The sequence below is a fragment of the Falco rusticolus genome, chromosome 4 (genome assembly GCF_015220075.1).
Source record: "Falco rusticolus isolate bFalRus1 chromosome 4, bFalRus1.pri, whole genome shotgun sequence".
NCBI lineage: Eukaryota > Metazoa > Chordata > Aves > Falconiformes > Falconidae > Falco > Falco rusticolus.
In genome coordinates, this window is record NC_051190.1 from 3,429,259 (window position 1) to 3,455,221 (window position 25,963).

Consider the following 25,963-nt stretch of genomic DNA (forward strand, 5'->3'; position numbering starts at 1 on the left):
CTGCTCTCCAGCAGCTGGGCTTGGGCAGGCTCCCCCATACCCTCCGTAGGGAACTCCGCTGTTCCCAGAGCCCCTAAACATCTCGGAGGACGAGTCTCAGCATTTTCCACACACACCCATTTACCTAAATTCATTGTGAGAAAGTTTGTGAGTATTTGGCTCGCTTTAATCCAATAAATTTAATCCAAAACCTTTAAAATCATGTAGATTATTTTAAGATACAAGATCTTAGTTGTCTTACCTCATACGATAGTAGTTACAAACTGAAAGATTGCATGCACAAAGATGCAAAACTAGAGTAGGATTGCATTTAACAAGTGTATTCTTGTAAGAACTGGAAGTTTCAGACATAAACCAAAATTGCTTCTTATATACTGTAGCTAAAGCTAGTGTGTTGGTATCAACCTACGCTACTTAGTCCCTCCTACCATTCTTTTATTACCTACTTTCTTTTCATCCTGCTCTTTCTGTACAAACACAGTTGGACCTTTTCTGCTTCCAATGCACATGAAGGATGTCTCCTTTGTTTTAACAGCTGACACTTCTGTGGCATTCCTTAGGTTAGCAAATGCCTGTCAGACTAAATACACTTCACTTTCATTCAGTGAACTCGACTGTTTCCACATTTTTGATGTTGCACAATATTTCATATTTTTGAGTAAAGCCAGCAAGCATCATCAGCTTCCACTGAAGCTGGGTACCAAAACTAATTCCTGCATCATGCCTGGGATGTCTGTTGGGTAGGAGGAGAAGGGGGAGCAGTTTTTTGAAAATGAAATGGCCAGTGCAAATTATATAATGTACCAACATAGTACCTCATTTCCTGCTTCTGAACAAATACGCTAATTTTCCGTGCCAGATAGAGTCGTGCTTTTAAAAAGATAGGATTCTAAGAACTGTAGGACACATCAGGAACTGGGTTTATAGAGCATTTTAAGTATGTACATAATAGATTGTTGCAATTAAAAGGAAGTGTGGATAGAAGCGTGATAACAGATTGCTGTTCTACAGAATCAGCTGAATTGTTTGGAAGATGGTAATGCTCATCAGCAAGAATATTTAGAATCTGTATAAGGCATTGAAATGTGGAATTGTTTGCAAAGTTCACATCCAACAGAACATCTGTAAAACTTATGCTCATTTGCTGCTGAAAAGCCATCTTACATCAACAGTTATGACACTATAATTTCAACATGTATTGCACTCTAATTCTATGATACAATGAAGAGTAGCAGACCGTCTGCACCAGTATAGGAAAAAATTTCACCTTTTGTGTGCTTTCAACATGGGAAAATAAATGTGTTATTAAAACTAGCACGTACATGCTGCAATCAAGAACCAGTAGCTGAGCAGGACTATCGGTCTATAAATACTTGGTTTAAACTCCAGTTGCAGTCCTATACCATACTGAAACCTATGCTCTCATGTTTTCGTGATGGCTGGTATACCTACTACAAAATGTTCCGGTATTACTGACACTTTAATTCTGCAGATATGATCTGACAAGAAACGTACAAACTTCATAATGTATGAAATAATGTAGGCAGATATTTTCTTCCGGAGTCTTCCATTTGAACGTTCAGCCTGTGTAACTACCAACAGGAAAGCGTACGTATGTCATCCAGCTTCAGAGTGGGTGTGAGTTAGGGTAGAATTCTACTGAAGTATGCTTTGTGTAGTCAACATTCTAGACAGAATATAACCAAAGGGATTCTCTGTAATAAGGTTGGGAGAGCAACATTTTACAGGAATAACTACTTAGTACCTAGTACATGTTCTTCGACGAGAGCTTTAGTGCATAATCCAAGGCAATAGTTTCTAAATACCCACAGTGTTGCAGTGTTATGTGTAATAACTCACATGCTTACGAAAACATCCATTCTAAACTAATGTTAGAAACCATAACACGTAAATGACTTTTTGATGGGTTGGTTTTTTTTTTTTGATGTGATGTTCAACTAATTGTTATTTTATAGATTAAGCCAATCTCTTTCACATATTCTCTTCAAAGTGCTTGAATTTTTCTCAGATATATTGACTGCATTTTCTATAGATTTTCACACTTTTTTTAAAACTATATCACTTATGTGAGTTTGCAACATACAAATTCAGCTTCATCGAGCAAATGTGTTTGGATGTAGTAATCATTTGCTTGATCTGTTTTCGTTCCAGATGAAAACAAGGCCATATAAATTCATCTGTAGGCACCAGATCCTTCGTCTAGGAATGCTGGATTCACTTTCCCAGCAGTTCTTACTTTCTCTGCAGATGTTGTTACTCACCCACTGCAGGAGGGACTGTAAAAATTTCCTAGCAGCCACCACTGATTTTCTGCTGTACTATCCCCCGCTGGTTTCTCAGGTGTGGTTACATTTCCAATTACAAATTATTCCTGCATCTGCCATAGAGACCTCAGGGAAAGCCCCGTGATTACTTCATATCCAGTCACTCCCTGACTTCTCAGAAATCACACCATCTCTTCTTACGTCCCATTCAGTCATAAATGACCTCCTCGAACTATTAGTTTTTCTTAGTGTCAGTTACTTTCACCATACTTGGAAGTCTTAAATGAAAATCTCTATCGGTCTCTGCCTTTACAGTCAAAGTTTTCACCACAATTAGAGACATCCAGGTCCCACAAAAACAACGCAGAAGAGTAACACATGCATAACGCAGCAACAATGCAATCCAGCTCCTTTTACCCGCAGACCAAAGTAAATGTTTTTTCTCAGTCCTCACGCTCTCAAGCATGGACCTTGAAAGCTACCCTGATTCGCAACAAAATTAATTCCTCCTCCCTCTGCACTTACCAATTATCATATCTTCTCCTGTAATTATGGGTCCTTTTCCATGTGAGATCCATATATTATTATTCTGCCAGGCTCCTTGGGCACTTCTGGCTTGCAAGCCCTCTCTCTGTTCCTTCCTATCCCTCTTGTATTTCAGCATCATGACAAACCCCTTTTTCTCCCACTGTATCAGCAAAGTTCTTTACCTTTGCCCGCCCTTTATCCTCACAACTCTGCCTTCCCAGCACTGTCTGGGCTGGCACTTCATCAGGCTCTAAGCAAGAGAACTTTCTTAATCCTGTGGTGGTAAACATAACAAGTAATGGAGAACTGGGGGAAGTGGCAGTCAGAGTAGTTTCTCCTTCAGATATGATGATCCCTTTGCAATTACTGATCTTTTATAATTGCAATGGCTCCTTTATTAATCCCATCCCATTTTCTTTCATACTCGTCAGAGTTAAACGGCATTTCTCTTTCTTGCCAGTCCCAATCTTGCAGCCCAAATTTCAATTATTTGCCTTATCCACACCAGCAGCGGAGGGCCTAGACTAATTCACTGGAAGGTTGTATCACCAGAAGGTCATAATAAAAGTGTAAATAAAATAAAAGTCTTTTATTTTATCACAGTATTGTGTTGACTTAAACGTGCTGCTGTAGTTTCTGTTACTACTGCTAATATATGCAGTCAGTCTCTTATAGTTTAATATAAAGACGCATTAAGTGCATTTTAGAATATGGTTTCTGGGTCATAAAAGAAATTAATCCCATAGAACTGGGTACTGGAATGCATATAAATGGAATATAGAATTGATATGAACTAAGTGACCACAATTCATAGTGATGCATGTTTTTACTGTCATCTGTAAAAGTAACATATTTGATTTTATAAATTACAGATGTCTTTTTTTTTCTATGAAATCCTCTTAGTGGGAAACTCCACGATTTTACATAGCTAAACTAGGCACTGAAAAAAACCCACCTGGCTGTTTTTGAATGATATTTTAAAACTAGTACAAGCTGTAAATAGACTATTTCTAAACAGGATGCTTTGTGTATGTTTAAACTTTGTCAACTCCTCTGAAGTGGGGGAAATGCTAGCATGACATTCCTGTTAGTCACTCGCAGGTTTTAAAAACTGGTAGTGTTACCCAAAATATTTTTTAAAAAAAATTGTAAGATACATTTATATAAAGCATGACTGATTTCTGATAACTGTCGTTAGTTATTTTACTAGGAAGGAAAATAGATGGCATTCTTGTAAAGAAAAAAAGACAACAAAACCCACCCTGTGAAGTGTTCGCCTCGATCTTGGCTCCTCTGGGAACAACCAAAGCGCTCTCTGCGCAAGGGCCACCTCTGTCCCTGGGGGTGGCAGTGGCAGTAACAGAGGGAAGCTCAGTCTCTTCTGAGCAGCCACATGCCACGCTGGGTGTAATTGCAGTGCTCAGACACTCCAGCCATCCCCACTCAGCAATGCAAGCACTAAGAGCCCCCTCAGCCACCCCCTCACCCCCCCGCATTGCCTCTCGAGTCCAATTGGTTATTAAACTGGACGGTGTCCTGCAATTAAACCGCTTTTAAGCCTCAGTAATCTTTTACTCGCTCAGCTAGTTAGTGACATTTTAGTTTGGGATCGGTAGTTTTCTTTACAGTCTGATGCCTTACTTTCTCTTTTTACCACTTGGCTACTATCTCTGTGCTTCGGTAGGGCACCAGAACACTTACAGCTTGTCACCGTTCAGGACTCGGCATCTGGCTCAGTACGTCGTCAGTGTCAGGTTCAGCATATCTTTGGCCAACGGTATTGGTTCAACTATAGCGATGCACAGAAGGATCTTTAACAATGCCAAAACCTCTCCAAGTGGCCCAAGCTTGTCAAGGGCAGACGGCTATGACGTGTAACACCATATGAATCTGAATCTGACTCAACATGGGAACAGGGCAGCTATGCCTGCAAGTGCTGTCCTCAAGAAACGTAAGATCTTCTCCACTGAAGTCAACGTGAAGTTTTGAGCAACACCTCAAGGCTTCTTTTTTTATCCTTAGCCATAGAACTACACTTTTCCCACATGTTCTGGTAAACAACATAGCAGTACCTCCTAAAGAATGTTTATATGTAAACCTGCAGTTAGAGAAGTATTTAAAAACAGAAATTCTGTCAGAAGCCAGTCCTGCAGTTCTTAAACCTGTCTAATCCTTTGGCTTGACCTTATTTTAGACAATTAGTTTCACAGTCAATCCAAATAATTTTTTTAATGTAATTGGATGGTAAGAAAAGTGAGGATTTCTTTGCACACTTGAGAAACATACAACTGCTGCTGCTTTTGTTGGGTAAGAGGGGGGTTAATATACACCTGATAGTGGGAGGAGCAATATTTTGAAAAATAGATGTCATTCATGCCTGCCTTCAAAAGGGGCAGGTTTTCAGACCACAGATGTAACTCCCTTTCTGAAAATCAGATGTTTTGCAGGAGACAACCAAGCATCCAATGCCCTTCACACTGACACCGGGACATTCTAACGTTCAGTCATGTTTAACACTTTAAAGTCCTTGCAAAAGTATCTGGTACATGCGGTTGCCTCCTCCCTCCAGGTATTATACGTATTACTCTTACAAGAAAAAGCTCATGATAAAATGAAGTGGATCTTTAAACATTACAACAATTTTAAGAAATAGCAATATCTGAGCAGAAATTAATACTGAAGTAAATCCTCAAAGATTTTGTGCTTCAAGAGCCACACAACCAGCAAGACCACATTTTACCTATTCAGAAATATCAGCTTGTATCGGTTCAATACTTTCCTCTCAATTAATTAAAAACATCAGGTATGTTCCACTTAAAAATATCTGTATTAAAAGATATAGTGCATTCTATAAACTTCCCGTGTAATTATTAAGCATTTATTCAATACTATTTATGTGCCCCAAGAGTGGAAAACCATTCATTCATTTCTTAAGAAACATTTGCTCTGGATTTCAATTATTATTTCATTGTTTACTTTGCTATTATTTTAAAGCCTTTTAGCTGTGAGGAAGCTTAGAAGAGACACCCCAGATCTGAAAATTCCAGAACAAGTATTGCCAGCGTTTTGGTTGCCAATACTCCATGCCAGTGTCTCTTGTAAATGAACGAACAGAATAATGTAAATGCTTTTGGACTTAAAACTAATCTTGTTATTAGAATGAAGCAGTCTTTCTCCGTCTCGGTAAGAATTTCTGTGGCACTTACATATTTTGAAAATCCTCAAGCTTTGGCAATACTATTTACAGTGCAGCTCATTCCCAACTACTATGCAAGATGGAAGATTACATTCCAGCGTTGTGATGAATGTGCATGTTCGTTTAAATCCAAATGCCTCTTTTAAGCATTCTCCTGGAGAAACTGGCTGCTCATGGCTTGGACAGGTGTATACTTTGCTGGGTTAAAGGCTGGCAAGACGGCCGAGCCCGTGGGCAGTAGTAAATGGCATTAAAGCCAGTTGGTGGCTGGTCACAAGCGGTGTTCCCCAGGGCTCAGGGCTGGGGCCAGTCCTGGTTAGTATCGTTATCAGTGACCTGGATGAGGGGATCCAGTGCACGCTCAGTCAGTTTGCACACCAGGTTGGGGGGGAGTGTTGATGTGCTGGAGGGCAGGGGGCTCTGCAGAGGGGCCTGGCCAGGCCGGGCCGATGGGCCGAGGCCACCGCATGGGGTTCGAGGGGGCTGAGTGCCGGGCCCTGCCCGGGGGTCACACCAGCCCCAGCAGCGCTGCGGGCTGGGGGCAGGGGGCTGGGAACTGCCTGGGGGGAAAGGGCCTGGGGGGTTGGTCAACAGCCACCTGAACATGAGCCAGCAGTGTGCCGGGTGGCCAGGGAGGCCAACAGCATCCTGGCGGGTATCTGAAACAGTGTGGCCAGCAGGACCAGGGCAGTGACCGTCCCCCTGCGCTCGGCGCTGGTGCGGCCGCCCCTCGAATCCTGTGTTCGGTTTTGGGCCCCTCACTGCAAGACAGACACTGAGGGGCTGGAGCGTGTCCAGAGACGGGCAGCGGAGCTGGGGAAGGGGCTGGGGCACAAGTCCTGTGAGGAGCAGCTGAGGGAACGGGGGGTGTTCAGCCGGGAGAGGAGGGGGCTCAGGGGGGACCTTATCGCTCCCTGCAACGACCTGACAGGGGCTGTGGGCAGGGGGGGTCGGTCTCTTCTCCCAGGTGACAAGTGACAGGACAAGAGGAAATGGCCTCAGGTTGCGCCAGGGGAGGTTTAGATGGGATGTCAGGAAAAATGTCTTCACGGAAAGGGTGGCCGAGCATGGGAACAGGCTGCCCAGGGAGGTGGTGGAGCCACCGTCCCCAGAGGTGTTTAATAGCCATGTAGATGTGGTGTTTAGGGACACGGTTCAGTGCTGGGCTTGGCAGTCCTGGGTTAACGGTTGGGCTTGATGATCTCAAAGGTCTTTTCCAACCTAAACGATTTTATGTAATACTCAATTTGTGTGTCTAATTCCTAGAAGCACTTGAATATCTAAAAGAAGGAAGATGAAACTGCTCTTGGTTTATAAAGGAGATAAAGTGTTTGGTGTAGGCTGATGAATTGGGAAGAGTTTCGTTGTTCCCACTGTATCTCTTCCACCTCAGGAGGGGTCCATACAATGCAGATGCACTAGCTTCATGCTCTTCGGTGATACCCCTACAGATAACAAAATTCTTCCACCTTGTATCAGGTCTTACCACAAAATTTCAGTATCTTCCCTTAAACTACACGAGCTGGTTAACTAACAAAAATAGCTGAAGGCAACAATCTATAGCAGAACGCCCACCCCAGGAGATGGGAATTAACCTCTCCAGCCAAACCAGTCCTGCCTCCCCATAGCAGAGCTGTCTGCCTGGTCCTTTGGCTAGAGATTGGATAGGAGGGGGAGACGTTTGTGGTTTTTTGGCCATTAGCACTTACAATTGCCTGTGGCAGCAAAAGTCCTCCAACGCTCTTCTGACTCTGTTGAACCTTCTCAACCTTGTTTCATTTACCTGCAATAGAGAAGGAACTGCAGAATCTGAAGAGACACAGGAGGGTGCGCTTTTGGAAGTACTAAAACACCCTTACAAAATTCACTGATTGGTTTGTACTAAACCCATGAGGATCCCTTACTAATGAGTCTTTCCTTCTTCACCCACCACCACCCTCTCACTTCCCAGCACAGCTTATTATTGTGTCTACTGCAGGATTTGCCTACGCTAGTGAGAAATATTTATTGTGTGAGATTTGGCGGCTGGACAGCTTTTCATAGACTGAGTGGTAGATGGACACAACTCAAGTTTGTACAAAGACTAACTGGATCGGATATAATGACATCCATATGGTATATTACTGCTAATGTAGTTTAACTGCTTTATCCCTGACAGCCTCTTATTAATTATTAATACTCTTGTTTGTATTGTGGACCTCAGTCACTTGTGATCCATACCTATGAGAAACAGCAGAATGCAGGACCGCAGGTGACATGCCTTCACCTGTTTCTGAGCAGCCTTGATATATGTCGAAAAAGGATTGCAGTTCCTTGAAAGGGAACTACATCCTTTTATTGTTGAAATAAGAGTGTCCAGTGCCATTGTGAGTATAGTTGGGGTTATTATGTTATGCTTTTATTTCCCCTGAAACAAGCACAGATGTGCCAAAAGTAGATAACTATAGAAATAATTCCGTAGAAATAACAAATGCTTATAACCCACTAAAGTGACTGAATTCAGTATTAGTTTTATTCATCTGAACAACTAAATTAAATAATTGCTGAACACTACTAACCTGCCCCATTTAGAATGGGAATGTGCACATTTTTATTTGCCTCTGAGATCCTGCTTTCTTTGTAGAAATTCTTACTTCTTTTTTGCATCAGCTGCCGTGCAGCCACACTACTTTTCAAAAAAACCATATCAATAACAAGGTCTTATCTTAAATTTTTCATTAATCAATAAAGACCCAGCCTTCCCTAGCAGAAATCTGACAAATAGCTAGGAAGCTGAAGTTTTAATTCACATTTCCATGTTCTAATTCTGCTAATGAACACGGTATGAGCCACAAAAACACCTAAGAGGGAAAATCTTCGGAAATGTAGCTTAGACAGAAACACAGACAGTTACTTCAGATTTTTAGCAGACCACAGAAATTTCATTTTCTTTATCAGCTCTGTGCTTCCCGCAGGAGTCGTGTTCCCCAGAGCATGCACGCTCAAGTACTGAACCTGTACGTTGCTTGAAGACTGGAAAGGGATGACGTTGTAAAGTTCCTCTTCTCTTGCTCTGACCCATATCCTGCACGGGGGCTGTTGTTTGGTTTTGTTTTTTTTTTTTCTGATCTAACATATACCATTTCTAAAGATCTTGTTTGACTTTTCTTAAAAACAATTAAGTAAACAGATGACCTGACATACTACACAGATGTGGAACAAGTTTACTCGGTGCTGTATCAGCAGCTGACGTATGGTTTTATTCTACAGGTCATGGACTGTGCAATGCCTCTGATTGGTGAGCACCAGGCTGAAGACAGGCAACACATAACTGATCTAGTTGTAAGCAAAATGAACCAAATGTTGTCCAAAACTCCTATACCATCTCCTCAGAGACCCACTGCCACTCAGCAGCCTCAGGTAGGAAACTGTTGTTTTTAAAAGAGAGCATCTTATTCTATAATTTTAAGCTCAAAAGTTTCCTCAGAGAATTTGGCTGGAAAACTGTGCAGACATACCCTGAACTACGTGGATTCAGAGCTTATCAACACGTGTTACAATTTTGTCATATTTAAGTGAGACTATCTCCAGATACAATCATGTGCAAGTGTTGGTGTGTTTCTACCAGTGAACTGGTAACTGTGGATTCAGTGAATTACCAGGCTGTGTATTGTTTCCTTTCAGTTACACCTGTATAAAATATCACGGAAATAATAAGAAGCACTGTCATAAACAATCTTTGCCCCAAGGATGTCAGAAAGAATAGTAAGACAATAGGCTTTGTTGTTCTGGTGAGAAATGAGTTACATGATAATCTTTTTTTATGTGCTGCAGTTCATGAAAATACCTTAAAAATCTAGGAAACTCCTGAAATAGCATACTAGAAAACTTGTGTCAAAGGTTGCAAATAGACGCATTTCACTTATTTAATCTTAAATGGCCTGATAATGATAGTGTGGGGATGCAGAATTCTGCACCTGGCCTTGCTGCCAGCTGGCTTTCAGACTTCAGAAATCATCTTTGTGTTTCCATTTCCATGCTTTCAAAAGGTGAAGTTTATTTTATTGATCATTTAAATAAATTCTGAGAGTGTGGTATTTTGGTGAAAGGCTCTAAGAATGTAAATATTTTGCCTCTAAATCGGAAAGATATGGATTTGATGGGTGGACAATTGGATGGATAAGGAACTGGCTGGATCACTGCATCTAGTGTTACAGTCAACGGCTCAATGTTCAAATGGAAACCAGTGACAAGTGGTGTCCCTCAAGGGTCTGTACTGGGACCAGTACTGTTTATTAATGACTTAGTGGCATGGAGTGCACCCTCAGCGAGTGTGCAGGTGACGCCAAGCTGAGTGGTGCCGTCAATACGCTAGAAGGAAGGGATGCCATCCAGAAGGACCTGGATGGCAGGGTCCTGCACTTGGGTCCTGGCAGACCCCCAATATCTGTACAGACTGGGTGACAAATTGATTGAGAGCAGTCCTGCAGATGGGACTTGGGGATACTAGTGGATGAAAAACTGGAATTTTTCCACAATGTGCGCTTGCAGCCCAGCAAGCCAACCGTGTCCTGGGCTGCATCACAAGAAACGTGGCCAGCAGGTCAAGAGAGGCAATTCTCCCCTTCTACTCCACTCTCATGAGACCTTACCCGGAGTGCTCCATTCAGCTCGGGGGTCCCCAGTACAAGGAAGATGTGGACCTGTTAGAGTGGGTCCAGAGGAGGGCCATGAGAATGATCAAAGGGCTAGAACACCTCTGCTGTGAAGACGGGCTGAGAGAGCTGGGGTTGTTCAGCCTGGAGAAGAGAAGGCTCCGGGGAGACACTGTGGCATTTCAGTGCTTAAAAGGAGTTTGTAATAAAGATAGAGAAAGACTTTTTATCAGGACCTGTATGTAGTGACAGGACAAGGGGCAATGGTTTTAAACTGAAAGAGGGTAGATTTAGGTTGAATACAAGGAAGAAATTCTTTACAATGAGGGTGGCGAGGGGCTGGCCCAGGCTGCCCAGAGCAGCTGTGGGTGCCCCGTCCCTGGCAGTGCCCAAGGCCAGGCTGGACGGGGCTGGGAGTGACCTGGGCAGTGGAAGGTGGCCCTGCCCATGGTAGGAGGGGTCAGACTAGATCATCTAGACCTAAAGGTCTGTTCTAACCCAAACCATTGTATGAGTCTATGATTCTTTGCAAAATGCTATATAAATGCTAAATATCATCGTTTATATCTTCGTAGCTAGGCAGCCAGTCTGATCAAGAGCAGCATTATCAGCTGTAACTTTCATGTCCTTCTTTTAACATACTGAAGGAATAAACCATGACAATACATTCTGACAATAAGCTATTAAGGACTGTAGCGCTGCTCGGTACAGTGCAGCTCCATGGTAATCAGTTAAGCAACAGAATAGAATAAGCCAAACTGTAATACGGGAATTACAAAGCCTAAATCAAGAATCTGTTTTTACTCCCAGTAGGCTGCACACCAGGTAAACAACTTGAAACCAATTTTGTGGCATACCTCAGACAGACTAGTTCTTGAGGCAGAATGACTAATTTGTTCTTCAAATATATCATCATGCTTTAAGTTATAAAAATACACCATCCCACATAAAAAAGTGGCGTGGCTTCTATTTATATTACAGCCACTTGAAACTAAGCACAAAATTGTTTCAACCGCAGAACCACATACAATGGAGAAGTTTCCATTCAACATGACTCAAGACCATTGTAAAGGGCACTGAAAAAGAATGACAAGGAGGGGAAAGAAATAAGTCACCTAATGCCAAAATACAGCTTGTTTTAGGACTTGTAAATTAGCCATATATTAAAATAAAGCCAAGAGTCAAATTTAGAGTTGCCCAGAGTATGCAAGTCAATGTAAATCAAAATTTAAAACAGTAATAGACAATATTGTAGCATGAATGGATTCACAGTCATTTAAAATACTTGATTCTTCACATTTTGGGTAAAAAAAGTAAGGTCTTGGGCAGGCATGCTTCCCTGGATTTTAAAGCAGACAAGGGAGGAAGAATCTTTATGTTTACTGGTGTCGTCCAAAGAATGGTTATCTGTTGTATGTAAATAAAGTTTTTACTCATTTCCAAAGAAAAACTGCCTATGTAAGTCCAGAATGAAAATGGGACACAAAGAAATTTTTAAGAAAGTTTCTAAATTCCTCAGTCATTGCTGTCACTCATCGTGTCCATGAAAAGGGTTTTTTTCCTCTTAAACAAAAAAAGTTTTGGATGAATTTGAAGATAGTATTTTCTGGCTAGCTGCTGGACTTCTGTTAGATTTCTACTTAGTTTGGGTTACTGAGGAATTCTGCCTTTGCCAATGGCAACAGGATGTTATGCAACATGAATTCCCTTTTCCTTATCCTATTCTTAAATTACGAATTGCAGTTGAGTTGACCAAAACCAGAGATACCCCTTCAGAATATTTGCAATATTTGTTGATTTTCCTCCCAGTTAATCAGACTCTGCTTCCTTTTTGCAGAAAATTTGCCTTGTTATATTATCCACCAGTTTAGGACAGACAAAGGGGATCTGAATTTCCACAGAAGATGCTATTTCCAAATGCCCATTAGTCTTCCCAGCTTTAAGGGAAAATGGTGAAACAGATCTGTAGTATTTATAGTGCAGATATCTCTTCACGTGTAGTTAATTTTTAGCTGTGTTATTTTCCTAAGAATAAAATCAGGCTGTTAAACCAAGCTGTCCCTTTCATCTTTGAACAGTCTTCTCCTTTCCTAATCTAAGAAATTATTTCCTATTCTTGAGAAATACAGCCCATTCATTTGTGGGGCAGTGGGGTACTGCCTGTTTCTACAGGTCACATAAAATGCAAAGCCAGTAATTTCTCCCAAATCAACTATGGTCATGTGAATGTGTGGTCTTAGAAACCAAAGTAATATAAATATCAAAGAGTAATTTGTGTGGTTTGCTACTTCTGCTTTTAAATTAACAGTTTACAGTCAATAGTACAGCTATAGATGTGCCATGTTTGGAATTCCCTTATTATCTATGTGGGGGGGTAAAAATTATTTACAATCCAGCCACTACTGTGGCAGTGGATGCATCATACATAAAAAAAAGCTTCAATTTATAAATGCCTACAACGGTCGGTACTATTCCAATTGACTATCCATCAGAAAACAAGTCAATGATTAGGAAAATAAGTCTTTATTTAGAGCTCTGCAGCCAAATCTTGATGGAGACGACTGGCCTTGCAGTATGTTGGAGGGCCAGCGTGGTTCGCTGCCAGCGTGCCAGCAGGAGCGCGCGCCAAGGGCAGGACCTTTGCTCATGTTGCAGCCTCAGGGGTGCAGATCCTGTGATTCTTAAAGCCATTAAATCTATACTCCAAGACATCAGATATATTGAGATTTTTTTAAATACGCATTTTGCATATTACATGTTTATTTATTTCTCTATAAATACTTGCCTGGGCTCCCTAGCGAGTCCTGCCGGTGCACAGAATGGCAGAGAATCGGTGAAGGAGAAAAGCTGCAGCTGGCAGCTCTGCCTGTTGCACCTCAGGCCACCGGGCTCGCTGCAGCCACCAGACTGGGTCTCAGGCTTTTGTCTGGTCCCAGGATGCAGTTTTCTCCATACCTTTGACAGCATGATTGAACTGTATCGGGATCGAGAGCGTCCTCGCTTACAGGATTCAAGGCTTGCCAGCTTGGCTCTTACCAGCCACTTTACAAGTCTTCCCACTACAAAGAAAAACAAGAGTCCCTGAACTCAGAGAAGTTCCATCTGATGTAACTGTGTGTGGTCAAAAACCTCTTTCCAAAACTGATGTTGTTTCTATTTAATTTAAAAACATGACAGCTTGTTTTACTCACAGCTATGATGAAAATACAGAATACAATTTTATCTAGGAATATGATTTTAACAGTTTTCCATGAGACAAACCTACTCAGCTTGCAGGCAATAAAATGATGGAAATCTAAATTTCTACCTTTGTAATCTCTTTGAATACTTTTGACAGATCTTTTAGGAAGCCGTTTTCAAATCTTTCCTTAAAAACAACCCAGTAGGTAAAACTACCCAGTGAAGTGTTCTAGCCAGTGGAATCACTTATCTCTGCCTCCATCTGTTGATACCAAGGATCACTGCCAAAACCTCCGCTGTCTGGATCGGCAAAGCTCCGCAGGTGGTTGCTCAGTGCAGGCTATTCCATGCCTGTTTCCGTAGCAGCATTTGCATATAAAGCAATCATAGTGAAATACCTATTCAAAGCTGCCTATCAGCTCATGGTATGAGTTGTGATAAACTAAATTATGTGTAGAATATTGCATTGTGCATGTGTATTAGCATGAAATGCTCTTAAAAATGTTTACTGTCATGTTAGCAGTTGAAGCTAAGGCAAATCGTATTAGGGAAATATTATTTCAGTCCAGCTCTGTTGAGACCATGTTGCATTATCCACAAAAGAACAAGAATTATTATCCTTAATGGAAGGAAGAAGTCTGTGCACCACAGACACAATATCCATAATGACATAACATCACAAAAGCACAGCGTTCCCAGCTACATCCTGGTCCTGTTTGATTTAAAAGAAAAGAGCAGCACACTGGTAATAAACGAACAAACAATGCAGAAGTGAAGAAGATGGTCTTTTAATTATTTTGAGACTAGAATAGCAGAACCCAAAGAGTTTCATTTTTTAACACTCTGCTAAAATGTTTTAATACCTTCTTTGCTCTTCACCCACAGGGAAGTTCGGTACAATTACACTGAGTTCGGTAGCAACTGGGGTCAAGGAGCCCTTACTCAGCTGTCTTCAGCTACTTAGAGATCTGGTTTGATTTGTTTCCCTTTTTCCTGCTTTTCTCTTTATCTTACTCATTCTCCATTCCCTGATCCCTTATATGATTTAACTACAGCCAAGCAGTTTTCTCCAGTTTAATTTTAATATGCTCAGAGATAAAAATTGAACCAAATGTGAACACAGTGTAAATAAAAATTATTACCTCCAGAGAAAAAAGCAAAGTCTTATCAAATTACCTGTTCTTGGGCTTCCATAAGAGCAGTCACAGTTCTATTACCTTCCGTCTGTAAGACTTTTCTTTTAAAGCAAAGTACTTATGATGAGCAGCAAATTGTTTCAAATCACTGAAGCTTTTATGGTGGCCAGACGGTACAGTTACTTGATCTTAACTGAAGAAGGCATTTAACTGGGAAGGATCCCATCATGGAGTTATACGGAAATCTAGAATTCAGTATTAGCCTGCTTATTCGGGGAAGTAAATCCCTCTGCACTAAATCTGAGGTGGGAACCTTATCTCTAAATGACTTTCTGCTTTGCCCAGTGTCTCAGAAGTTCACCTGAAGTATAACCATCGATCGGGGAAAAGGAACAGGGCTGTGACTTGCAGGTTTGCTACAGCTTTGTGTCATCCCTCAGACTCCTAACGCTGAATCTCCTTGCGTTAGCCAGGCCGTGTTCATCCCACCAATTAACATCACCGCTGAGAGTTTTCTTTCTGTCACAGTCTGTTGGCACTTACTTGCAGGAACATACTCGTCTTCCTTATGTCTGGAAAGGAAGACTGCCTAACAAATAAGAAATTAAAAGACCACACTAGACCACTCTGCACGAATGAAGATAAATACAGAGTTTCAGTGGGAGTATCTGAGAATCCTGCTGAACTGCTGTCAAGCAAATCACTCTGGTGATCACACTGGTGTAATTAGATCTATACTAACAGCGGGAGTAATTTAAGAACAGCTTGCCTTAAGAAGGTTGGTAAATGATCTAATGACCTCTAAAACCATACCTGCTGTATTTCTTTCTCTTAGGAAGACATTTAAATAGGGGATAAATGGTAGCTGTGGCATCATACGACCATAAAGTGGATGCACCCAGATTTGTGGAATCACATCTGATGGAAGCCCAGGTCCTACATGTGCTCAGGAGATTAGCCTGACTGTCTCCTTGCTCCAGACAAGGGAGCACAGAGACCTGGAAAAGGTCTGGGCAGCATTTTAGTATCTGCCTCTTTAATCTTTTACCTTTCCAAACTCTGACATCAGGTTACCTATATAAACAGAGCAATATGGCTTGTCAATAAACAAGCAGACTGTCGATACTAATTGAGCATCTTCTGTAGTCCTCATTAGCAATCAATAAGGGTTTTTCTGTTCATTGTTTACCTCAGAAAGTTTGTATGTGCTTCAACAGCCATCAGTGACTGCAAACAAAATCTAAGTAGTTATTCTTTACCATCTGCCTAAAAGTTCTGTTAAATCGTAGTGCCTAGTAAGCAAATTACTTTTCCCATTAAAATTCTTACTGAGTTATTATTGCGACTCAAAGGCAAGTTAGTCAGGCAGCAGCAAGATACCTTCCTAAAAATACCGTCAGAGAATCTAAACCATCAAAACTAATCAGGAACAATGTTCCCGGGCCATATATACACATCACACAACACGAAACACAGTATCTGTCAAAGGGTATAGAAATCAAAAGTCATTCTTCAATCTGTCACGTTAAAACGATTTTTGACATGGGGAAGGTCTGGACCTCTTTCACTGCGGTGAGTTTTGGTTCTTTGAATCCTAGCGACATCTTCTGGCATCTTCTTTGCTGGGAGAACTTTTTTTAGTATTACAACGTATTACATCGTCTTACAGAAGTTGCATCACATGAAACAAGAAAATGGGTATACATTTTACAAATACTAAATGCTCCCTATAAAAAAAAAATCATAATGCTGTTGTATTTATTTATTTACATTATTTTAAGATTGAATGCATTTTAATGTGCTGCTTTAATGTGTACACATACATGTTTAGTTGTGTGTATATGAAAGAGGAGATGCTTATTTTAACCCAAGCTTTTTTTAACCTTTTAGTTTTTTTACATTTGTGAAAATATAAGAAAAACAGCTGTTACCCTTTTAGATCCTAATATAAATGTATGGAATTAAGAAAAGCAGAAGAAAGTAAGTATGTATGGACCCTGAACTCACCACATCCTGGTAAAAGGCCACATTTAAGGCATACTTCACTCCAGCAAAGCTCACAGCAGTCGAGTTTATTGAACACAAGTATAAAACGGTAGCATTTTTTTTTCCTACACCAAGGATGCTTTGTCCATCTTTGAATAAGTTACCTGTTCAGGGCAGATACCGTGTAACTGGCAGAGATCGCAGCAGAGGCAGAGACTCGGACTTTGATGTCCATATGTTTAAGATAGTCACTATTTCATTACACAAATCTTGATTTATTTTAAGCATTTGCATTTGATATTTGGGTATTGTGATATATTAATTACAAAGTTAGGCAGGAAAATAAATCCTAAAATTTTTAATATTGCCAGTAATTAAAAAACAGTGGGAGACAACATAAAAATGTTGAGCAGAGATTTTACTAACAAATTGATCATGAAAAGTTAACATAACCTATATTTAAATACTTATTGAGATCCTGTACCAGTAGGTGGAGTAATTACTAAGGGAGGGAGGGATGTATTGCTCAATTCTGTTGCTTTTTTAGTCTCATTCGTGAACAGAAATAACAGGTAAATAGCTTACTGGTTGTTTGCTAATGTTGAATGCCTACATAAATGCTTTTGGTTGTCAGTTGTTAATGTATCATTAAATGAGGATGATTAATTCAAAATACTAATAAGTGCTTATCTTTCTTAGCTTGTTTTGAAATAATGTGCCAAGAGCTAAGCGAGTGTGCCTTTGCAATGCCCCTTTTGAAGGGCTCTGATGATGTTTAGACTGTAAGAGAGAATATACTAAGGCGCGTATATTAAAGGTTTAAGATTATGTGGTCCACATTTCTACCGACATCAACAGAAATTTGTCCAAATGAAATAAAAGCATTCAGGATGTGGCTTGATACTCTTTTATTATTAATACACTATATTGAATGCTTATCACGGGCCGTGTACCTGGTAAAACAGATGATCCCTGCAGACAAGCCAAGGGAAGCTCGGTAAGGCGAGGAGTTGCTCGTGAAGGTGCTCCTTGGAAGAGAAGCCCCAAGGAAAACGCCCCACAGGCGACCTGACAGAGTCAAGCCTCAGGACAGGATGATTAGGATGACTTCAGTTGTCTGTAGGATATAGCGCTTTAGCCTTAGTACTAATGATTTTATAATGCAAAAGGCAACCAAATGCTAGCTAAAACTAAAAACATAAGAAGTATCGGTAGTTAATAGATACTTTCCCCCGTTTATTTGAAATGCAATAACAATGCTGTTCTCTTTTTGTCTTCATTCACACAACAAAATCGTGCTTTTGTTAACTTTTTTATCTTCTGCCAGATGATCTTCTGATCATCTCACAATCTGCCCGTTGTGTTGGCAGAAGCAGACACTGTGTCTGGGAACTCTGGAACTCTGTGGTGCCTACCCTCAAGAGCAAAGAAAAATTTCATTTTTAAGTAACCATGAGCCCACCACTGTAGAGTAACCTGTATGTTCTTAGTAGGCTCCTGTGAGAAATAGCTTTTTTGTCCCACAGGCATTTGGGGGAAACTTTGAAAAATGTCCTCATTCCACTATAGAGCAAAACCCAGCCTTTTTGAAATTAAAGCAAGGAAAACAGTAATCCCATCATTCTAGAACAGGCAATAGCTGCCACACGAATAGAAAAGTAGGGTCAAAGTTCGATCTCACTGTTTTGTCTTAGTGCTATAATTACTATCATATAACATCCCTTTGATTTTTTTATTTTATCTTATTTTTCATCTATTTTTACTCTCTGATTTTTTTTATTTAAGCTGAATCTAATAGAAATATCTTTTTTTTGGAGGCTTTTCCTTGGTCTCCTTTCCTTTCCCCACTCTGGTGGGTGTTTCCTCTCTACTTTTTTTGTTAGCCTTCTCTGTCTCCACTTGACTTTTTTATTTGATTTCTCTGACCTTTAAATCATAACCTGTTAAGCAAAGCCGTTTGGCTTTACTCCATGTTTAACTTGCGAGGATTCTGTCCCTCTCCCCAGCAGTCATTGCCACGGTTTATTTTGAATAAGGACCATGTGCTACATCTGCGTTACAATTTTTAAACGAGGATAAGCACCAAGAGAAATTATGGAAAAATCCAAAACAGAGGAGCTCATTTTCAAATATTCTTGATTTGTCTGTAGAACAAAAGAACCTCTTGCCCCCCACCACCGCAGACACTGATCTGGTGGTGGATCAGTGCTCCACCTGTCTAGCTGCTGGTGGAGCAAGCTTGTCTTTAGCTGTTTATATATCATTTTCCAGTATCTCTCGGCTCCTCAGGAGAGACTCGGGAAGCTCATCCTTGTTCAGACCAGCCACCAGTACCTCCTCTGTGTGGCTGCGTACTTGTACTGCACCAGGAGAAGCAAGAAGAGGAGCCCAGGCAACCACTGACAGAGAGGTCTTATGCCCAGCTCATATAGCAGAGTTCTGAACTCTGCTGGTGTTTGGGGGAGAGCTCAAGTGTTTCACTCAGTGCATTACCTCTGCTCCATGTCTCCTCCTACTCCACTGTTCCGTAACACTGATACTGTACTATTAAGATAAAGTGTGGGTTATAGGACTGGACTTGAATTAGCTCCACCATCTTTTTTCCAGGCTCTCTTTTTTCAAAGCATAAGCTTCAATTCTGAATGGATCCAGTAAGGATGGATCTTTGTGGCTCAAGCTGAAGTTCTGTAGATCTTAATCTCTCCCTGTTCATGCAAAGATTACTTGCCATCCCATATTAAAAAAAATGGGGTTTATTTTAGGGGTTTTTTTTAAGACTGGAGGACCAGATACAGCACAGCATCAGCCAGGGTCAAAGTCCCTGGGTTTGAGGGTCTAAACCTTCCTTACAACTTCAAACAGCGCAGGATTGTGCCACTGCCAAGCCCCGGGGGTATCAGTACCCCCCGCGTATATAGGTGGATGTATGTACACTGTGAATGGTGTAAGGGAGTTTAACTTCCCAGTAGCTGGACAGTCTTCTAGACATATCATCCCCCTTTCCCTTGCCTGCCTGCCTGCCTTTCGGCTCCCCCGGTCCAAACGCATGCCTTCGCATTTCAGTCCCAGCTGCTTCAGCACACAGGGGGAGCCCTCTCCTATCACATAGCCCGCATTCCTTCCTTGTCTTTCGGGAGCAATTTTTTCTCTGGAAAGAACTGCCTGAAAGCTGCTGTGCAACTGCTTGCTTTTAATGTTCCCTTTTCACAAAGAGGAGTTGAAATCTGGCTTCTCTAATCAAGAGCTGCGGTAAAAGAAGACCGCATCCTTGACCGTTGGGGTTGACTGGCTGTGGAAGGGGACCAGCTTATTTCAACAAGTGATGCTACTTTAAAAACTCTTTTTCCCTAATAAGTTGACATCCTACTTTTTCTCTAGAAACCTGATCTCTCAGGGGCATGGGATTATTTTTGTCCAGCAGAATACTGGAACAATAGGGCTGGACTGGACAATGGGAGATCACCTGTTTCAGTATCTCAGGGAAAATAGTGGAGTGTGCCTTTTAACAGCAGTTGAGTCCATACTAGGGTACTCACTTTTAAGACTGTGTGTAAAAATACTCAAGAAGGAAACTATTCTCTATGAGGTAATTAGTTATCTAGCAATGGAAAACACAGTCTACAAAATCGCAAGTTAGAATACTTTTTGATGCTTACAAAAAAAAAAAAAAAAAGCCTTTTTCAGTACATTTTCTACGTACTATTCCAAGTAAAAATTACGCTGTATAGCTTTTTTTCTTCTCTTAGCAGTCACTTCCCTTCCTGTTCAGAGGAGGACCTTAAAAGGCTTTGCACAGGTAGTTTGGAAAGCTGGTTGAGCAGTAACAAAAGCTGCTCTAATTTTTTGAATTCTTTATCACAACTTCAATGTGAAGACATTCTAGGCTGGCATCACTTTTGCCGAGGCTCTTTTCCATACAGATTTCCTCAGTGAAGAAGGGCAAGACTGAACACTAGTACTCCAAAAAACTGTCAAAAGCAAAAGCCAGCTCTCCTCCAGCTGCCCCTTTGCACTAGCAAAGTGAAGGTGGCTTCTTTTTAAGGTGTGCCTCACCACGTCTCTCCCTGATAACTGTAACTGGGCCTGTTTTACTGCATTTCTCAGGCCACAGGGAATATATAATACAATAAATACCAAAACCTTTGTAGTCCCATTCAGTGCCACTGGCAACACAGTGAAGCAGATACATCGCCTCTGCCAGATTCACCCGAAACAGGGTAAGGTCTGAACCAGCAACCAGTGAGTATCCGTGCCATACTCACTGCACATTGAGTGGATAAAGCAGTAAGCAACGAGGGGCTAAGGAGTTCCTTATTTTTGGATGCTCCATATCAGAAAGCCACTTCAAGATCTCACTGCTTTGCTAAATTATACAATAAGTGCTTATTTCCAGCCCAGTTTAATTCAGTTTATACCCATTTCTTCTTGGTTCGCACCATCCTTTAGTCTAGCTTTTTTCTTTACCAAGTTCTTTACCGGTGCAATACATGTATAAGAAGCAACTGTACTGCATTCAAGCCTTCGTTTTGCTGAACTAGGCAACACACATTCTTCTCTTGTGTGTATAGGTATATACTTCCTATATAGGTATATAGGTATAGACTGATCCATCTGCCTGGTCAGTTTAACAGCACTTTTCTGTGCCAGATCAGCTTACATGCAACTTTCTTGAGCAGGAGTGATGTAAACGATACACAGCATCATGCCCAGCACCTGTTGGAAATACTTCACTGAATGTGTGATAAGATTTGGGGATTTTTCCACTGCACAAATCTTTCCCATTAGATTTCAGTTAGTGAGCTCTGGATTTCTGACAGATGCATGTTATTAGTCCATAAATAAATTACTTTGAATATTGCATATAAGTTTGGGGCGGGGGGTGGGGGGTTAACTCCATTCATCGATTTCATTCTTTCCTTAGGATATTTTGGTCCTCTAGTCTTCCAGCTCTGTATCATCTATAGGTTTTAGCAGCACATACCTACTTTTTTCTGCCAACTTAACGAAAATTCTACTTGAGCTCCACATCCCAGTTATATCCTTCCCATTAGTTTTTCTTCAATAACTGCCTATCACCTCAGTAGCCACTTCCTTACCCACAATGTAATTCCTGTACTATTAGTGCTTAACCTTCTCCAGTGTAACTCGTACATTTCTAGTCGTTAGAGATGTGTGGTGTGGAATTCTTCTGTCTGTCGTGAGTCAGCGGTTTTGATTTCCAAGACGAAGAATATTTGGTCTGACTGATACGAGCCCAGGACAATCTTTGATTTTTTTCCTCCATCTCATTTTTAGCTTTTATCCCACCTGCCATCTTGCACTTGCTCCTGTATTTATCATAATCTTTGTCACTTCAAATATTCATGTAATATTGACACTCAAATTATCTAAATTACCTCTCTCCTTAGCAATTACATTTTTTCTTAGTTCTCCTGTTACTTAATTGTTCTACTGTTTATTCTTGTTCCTTTATGAGATCTAACTCAGCTTGTATTTTGGCAATTGTCATTTGATCCCTCTACTTCTTGACCTGAAAAACATGGCTTTCCCTTCAAATATTGAAATACCTATGAAAAGCTTCTATAATTGCATTACAAAGAAAACCAAATGAAACCCAAAAACAACTATACGTGCTCCAACTATAGTTCACAAAATCTTCAAACTCAGCCAAATCAAAATCAATTTTTGCTGGGACTCAGTTTAGCATCTCTTTGCCCAAGGGCTATTTCCCTGCCAAGTTGCTGCTTTTGCTCCCACCCATTTCGACATTCTTTGACTATTCAAAATTCAAGTATATATGAATCCAATCTGCATTTATATAAATATACAAGGTAGAAGAAGAAGTAATACCACTGATCAAATTCTAATTCAACATGCTTTGAAGAATGAACAGTTCTTTCCTCCAGTTCTACCCCTCAAATTCTAAGGAGACCCTTTCAGGTAAGTGTGGAAAGGAAGGAAGTGCTCCAGAGACACCTAAAGACATCCCTCTTCTAGACAAGTGGTGGCTATTCTGCTCAGACTATAATTAACTTAGCCAATATTCTTAAAGACCATTATGCAACCAAAGCATCGATTTTTATACCCAGAGTTGTGAAATCACTATAGTATACTTGCAGCGTTCATGTGGCTTAGAGGTTTCCACAAGTTATATTTTTTTAGAATAGTTATATAAACAGTAAACCCCTTTGAACAAGAGCTTCTGTGAGCAGTTCTGTATAATGTTACTATCAACATCAGCAGTCCCTTCTCTTTGGGGAATTTGGGTGTGATATGAAAGTTGTGTTCCGTAAAATGAAAACCAAGAGGGCTCCTTACAACCGCAGGTAACCCTAAGCCATACTCAACGGTGCAGTTTCTAGCTTCTGCATTACTGATTTTGCTCTTTAGCCCTGAGCATCTGAATAAGAACCAGGGTCATTTTCCATGAGAGGTGCTGCATTGTCATCCTCAATTCCTGCAGCGTTTGAACTAAGCAACAGGCAAGTTTGTAGATCAGAACTGCAGTTCAGGAAAACATGTTTGTACTAAAAGAAAGTGGTAGGAGGGTGAGCATCTAGGCTGGGCAACAAAGGAAAAAAGAAAAAAAAAACACCAAGAGGGGTGAATACATCTGCAGGACAGGTCTAGTCCAGCATCTCTGTTCAGAGAGACTGTGTTGCGTATAAGGAGTTAGCAGCTCTTACAATTACATTGGCACACCACCTTGGAGAGGTGAGAAGTAACAGTCTGGAGTTAATTTGCCAACAACTGGTGTTTTAGAAGCAGCCTGGATTTTATTAAAGGCCTTGGCTCAGGACAGCAAACAAGGCTGGTTCAAAGCCTGTCTTTAATATCAAGTATCAAGGTTTCTGACTGTCTGAAAGAAAGACTCTTGAAAAGGACTGGATTACTACAGACCATTGAAAAACCATGAGTAAGGCTTCTCAATTAGGAATGTAATGCTAATTAGTCTTTTTGGGTCAGCCTGGGTGGGTTGGCTAATTAGCAAAAGTAATATACCCATGTGATTGGCCTGGAGTGTGGGTGAGGTTCCTGGAAGCACCAGGTGATATCTGGTGAAAAAAAGGATGTGTGGGTGGTAAAATCAGGACAGCTGCAGTCAGTGACTAGAGAGGGGAAATACATCTTCACCAGAGAGCGTACAAAGGCTCTAAACTTCCAGAATGGTTCAGGTAAGGATCAGCAAGCTTCTCTAAGGTTTATTGAAAACTTAATTTGGGTTAAACTACTTTCTTTGTGAGATGGAGAGATACGCAGCTTGCATAAGCACTGATGTTGTCACGTCAAGCCAGTTAGGTGGTGTGTGGTGATAAAACCCAAGGCCCTTCCAGCCAAAAGCAAATGGCAATTTGCTGCAGCCTCGAGGCGTGGGGGAGATGGAGGCCCCGCAGATGTTGTTTCAACTTTAAAGTAGATGGGTATTTAAACTGCCAGCCAGTGTTTTCCCTTTCTAAATGAAAGATGAGTTTTACCTAGGTAATCTTTTGTTTTAGTAGAATATCAAGGCTCCCGTTGTCCCTAGTCATCTGCAGCCGCTGCAGAGGACCACACAGGTGGGTGATGGCCTTTGTAAGGCTCCAAAGTCTATCGCACGGCAGTGGTGGTAATGTGCCTTATAAAATATTATGCATACTTTCTAAGAAAAGTCACGTGATCTGTTTGGTCCTCCAGAAAGGAACTCCTGGCTGTCCGTAGTTGTACTTTCCCTTTAAGGGCTGTGACACTCCACCAGCAAAGGAGAGGCAGGCTCTGCAGGCAGAGCACCCAACGCCCTGAGGGCTGCAGGGGAAGGTGCCAGGTGCAGGAGAACAATGGCACTAAAATATGAAAGGAGTTAACTCCTCTAGGGCAACTTTTCAAGGTTTCCACTCTGGGCTAATTTCCCCAGCATCCAAGGAGTTGGTGATGTAAATGCATATTGTTTCAGTGAGCTCCAAGGAGTTACACATCGTGGCTACCGCAAATACTTAACGTTACTGAAACGTGCATAGGATAGAATGTCAGCTTTTATATGTGGTTCAGAAAATTAGAGGAAGGAGAGAAGCAAAACAGAGAAGGTTTTAACCCACACTAAAGCACTTTAATATTTTCTGGTGGCTGTGTCTTTCCTAATGAATGTCTCTTCTTTCCTCCATATCTCACCCTTACCGTGATGCTTACCGAGAACTGGGTAACTGGGTCAGTTGATACAAGGATCAGATTTTGCCTCGTTCATTTTGTCCATGTCATTTTTACTCCTCGTTTGGTATTCTGAAGGTTGGTAACAGAGTAATTAGAGCTTTGGACCTGTCCTGTGTCCTCTTTATTTATATAGCTAAAGCAGACAAAGCGATCTGCAACAGCTGCATACGATACAACAAGGTGTTGTCTTGTAACATTTTAAAAGTGTAACTTCTGGATTGCTGTGCAGGAATTCACATCACTACGAGTAAGATTTGTTTCTGTAGTTCTGAGATCAAATACAAATCTATCAGGAAAAAAACAACAACCAGTAAGCTTTGCAAGAAACATGTTTAATAAATTTTACATTTACTATTTAATACGTTCTGGGATTTTCCCCTCTTGACAGATGGCAATTTAATTGCTGGATCCTTAAAAAAAACAAACCCCCAAGATATTATGTCCAATGATTCAATATATTTCACTTCTCAAAATATTAGAGATGGGCCTAAGACAAAGTTTGGATTCAAGTACTAATGTTCCCAGAGGGTGTTCTGCTCCAAGCTTTTGGTTCAGGCCCATCTTTTCCTCTCAATAAGTATACATTTGAAAAGGATGCTGCCAAATAAATCTCCTGTTTTGAAAAGTCAAGTATTACATGTGTTTCTAATAACATGTCAGATGGAGTAGCATGAAGTAATTTCAATTATTTTTATTATTTGTCTGTGGTTTTTGCTTCCTTCTTTCATTTTGCTTAGCAAAACATCTAACCTAGAGTAGTCCATCTCCCTTCCCATTTACAGTCAGTGAATCAAAGTGAAACTATCACTAGCAAAAAATCCTGCTGCATTAGTG

General features: G+C 40.9%; 1 protein-coding gene across 1 annotated transcript in view; it reads left to right on the forward strand.

The window, feature by feature from the left end:
* SYN2 (synapsin II) overlaps positions 1-25,963 on the forward strand; it is a 191,001-nt gene that overhangs the window by 156,781 nt on the left and 8,257 nt on the right. The window contains exon 10 of the mRNA XM_037385295.1: positions 9,259-9,408. Coding sequence (XP_037241192.1) covers positions 9,259-9,408 — 150 coding nt within the window. The remainder of the gene's footprint in view (positions 1-9,258; positions 9,409-25,963) is intronic.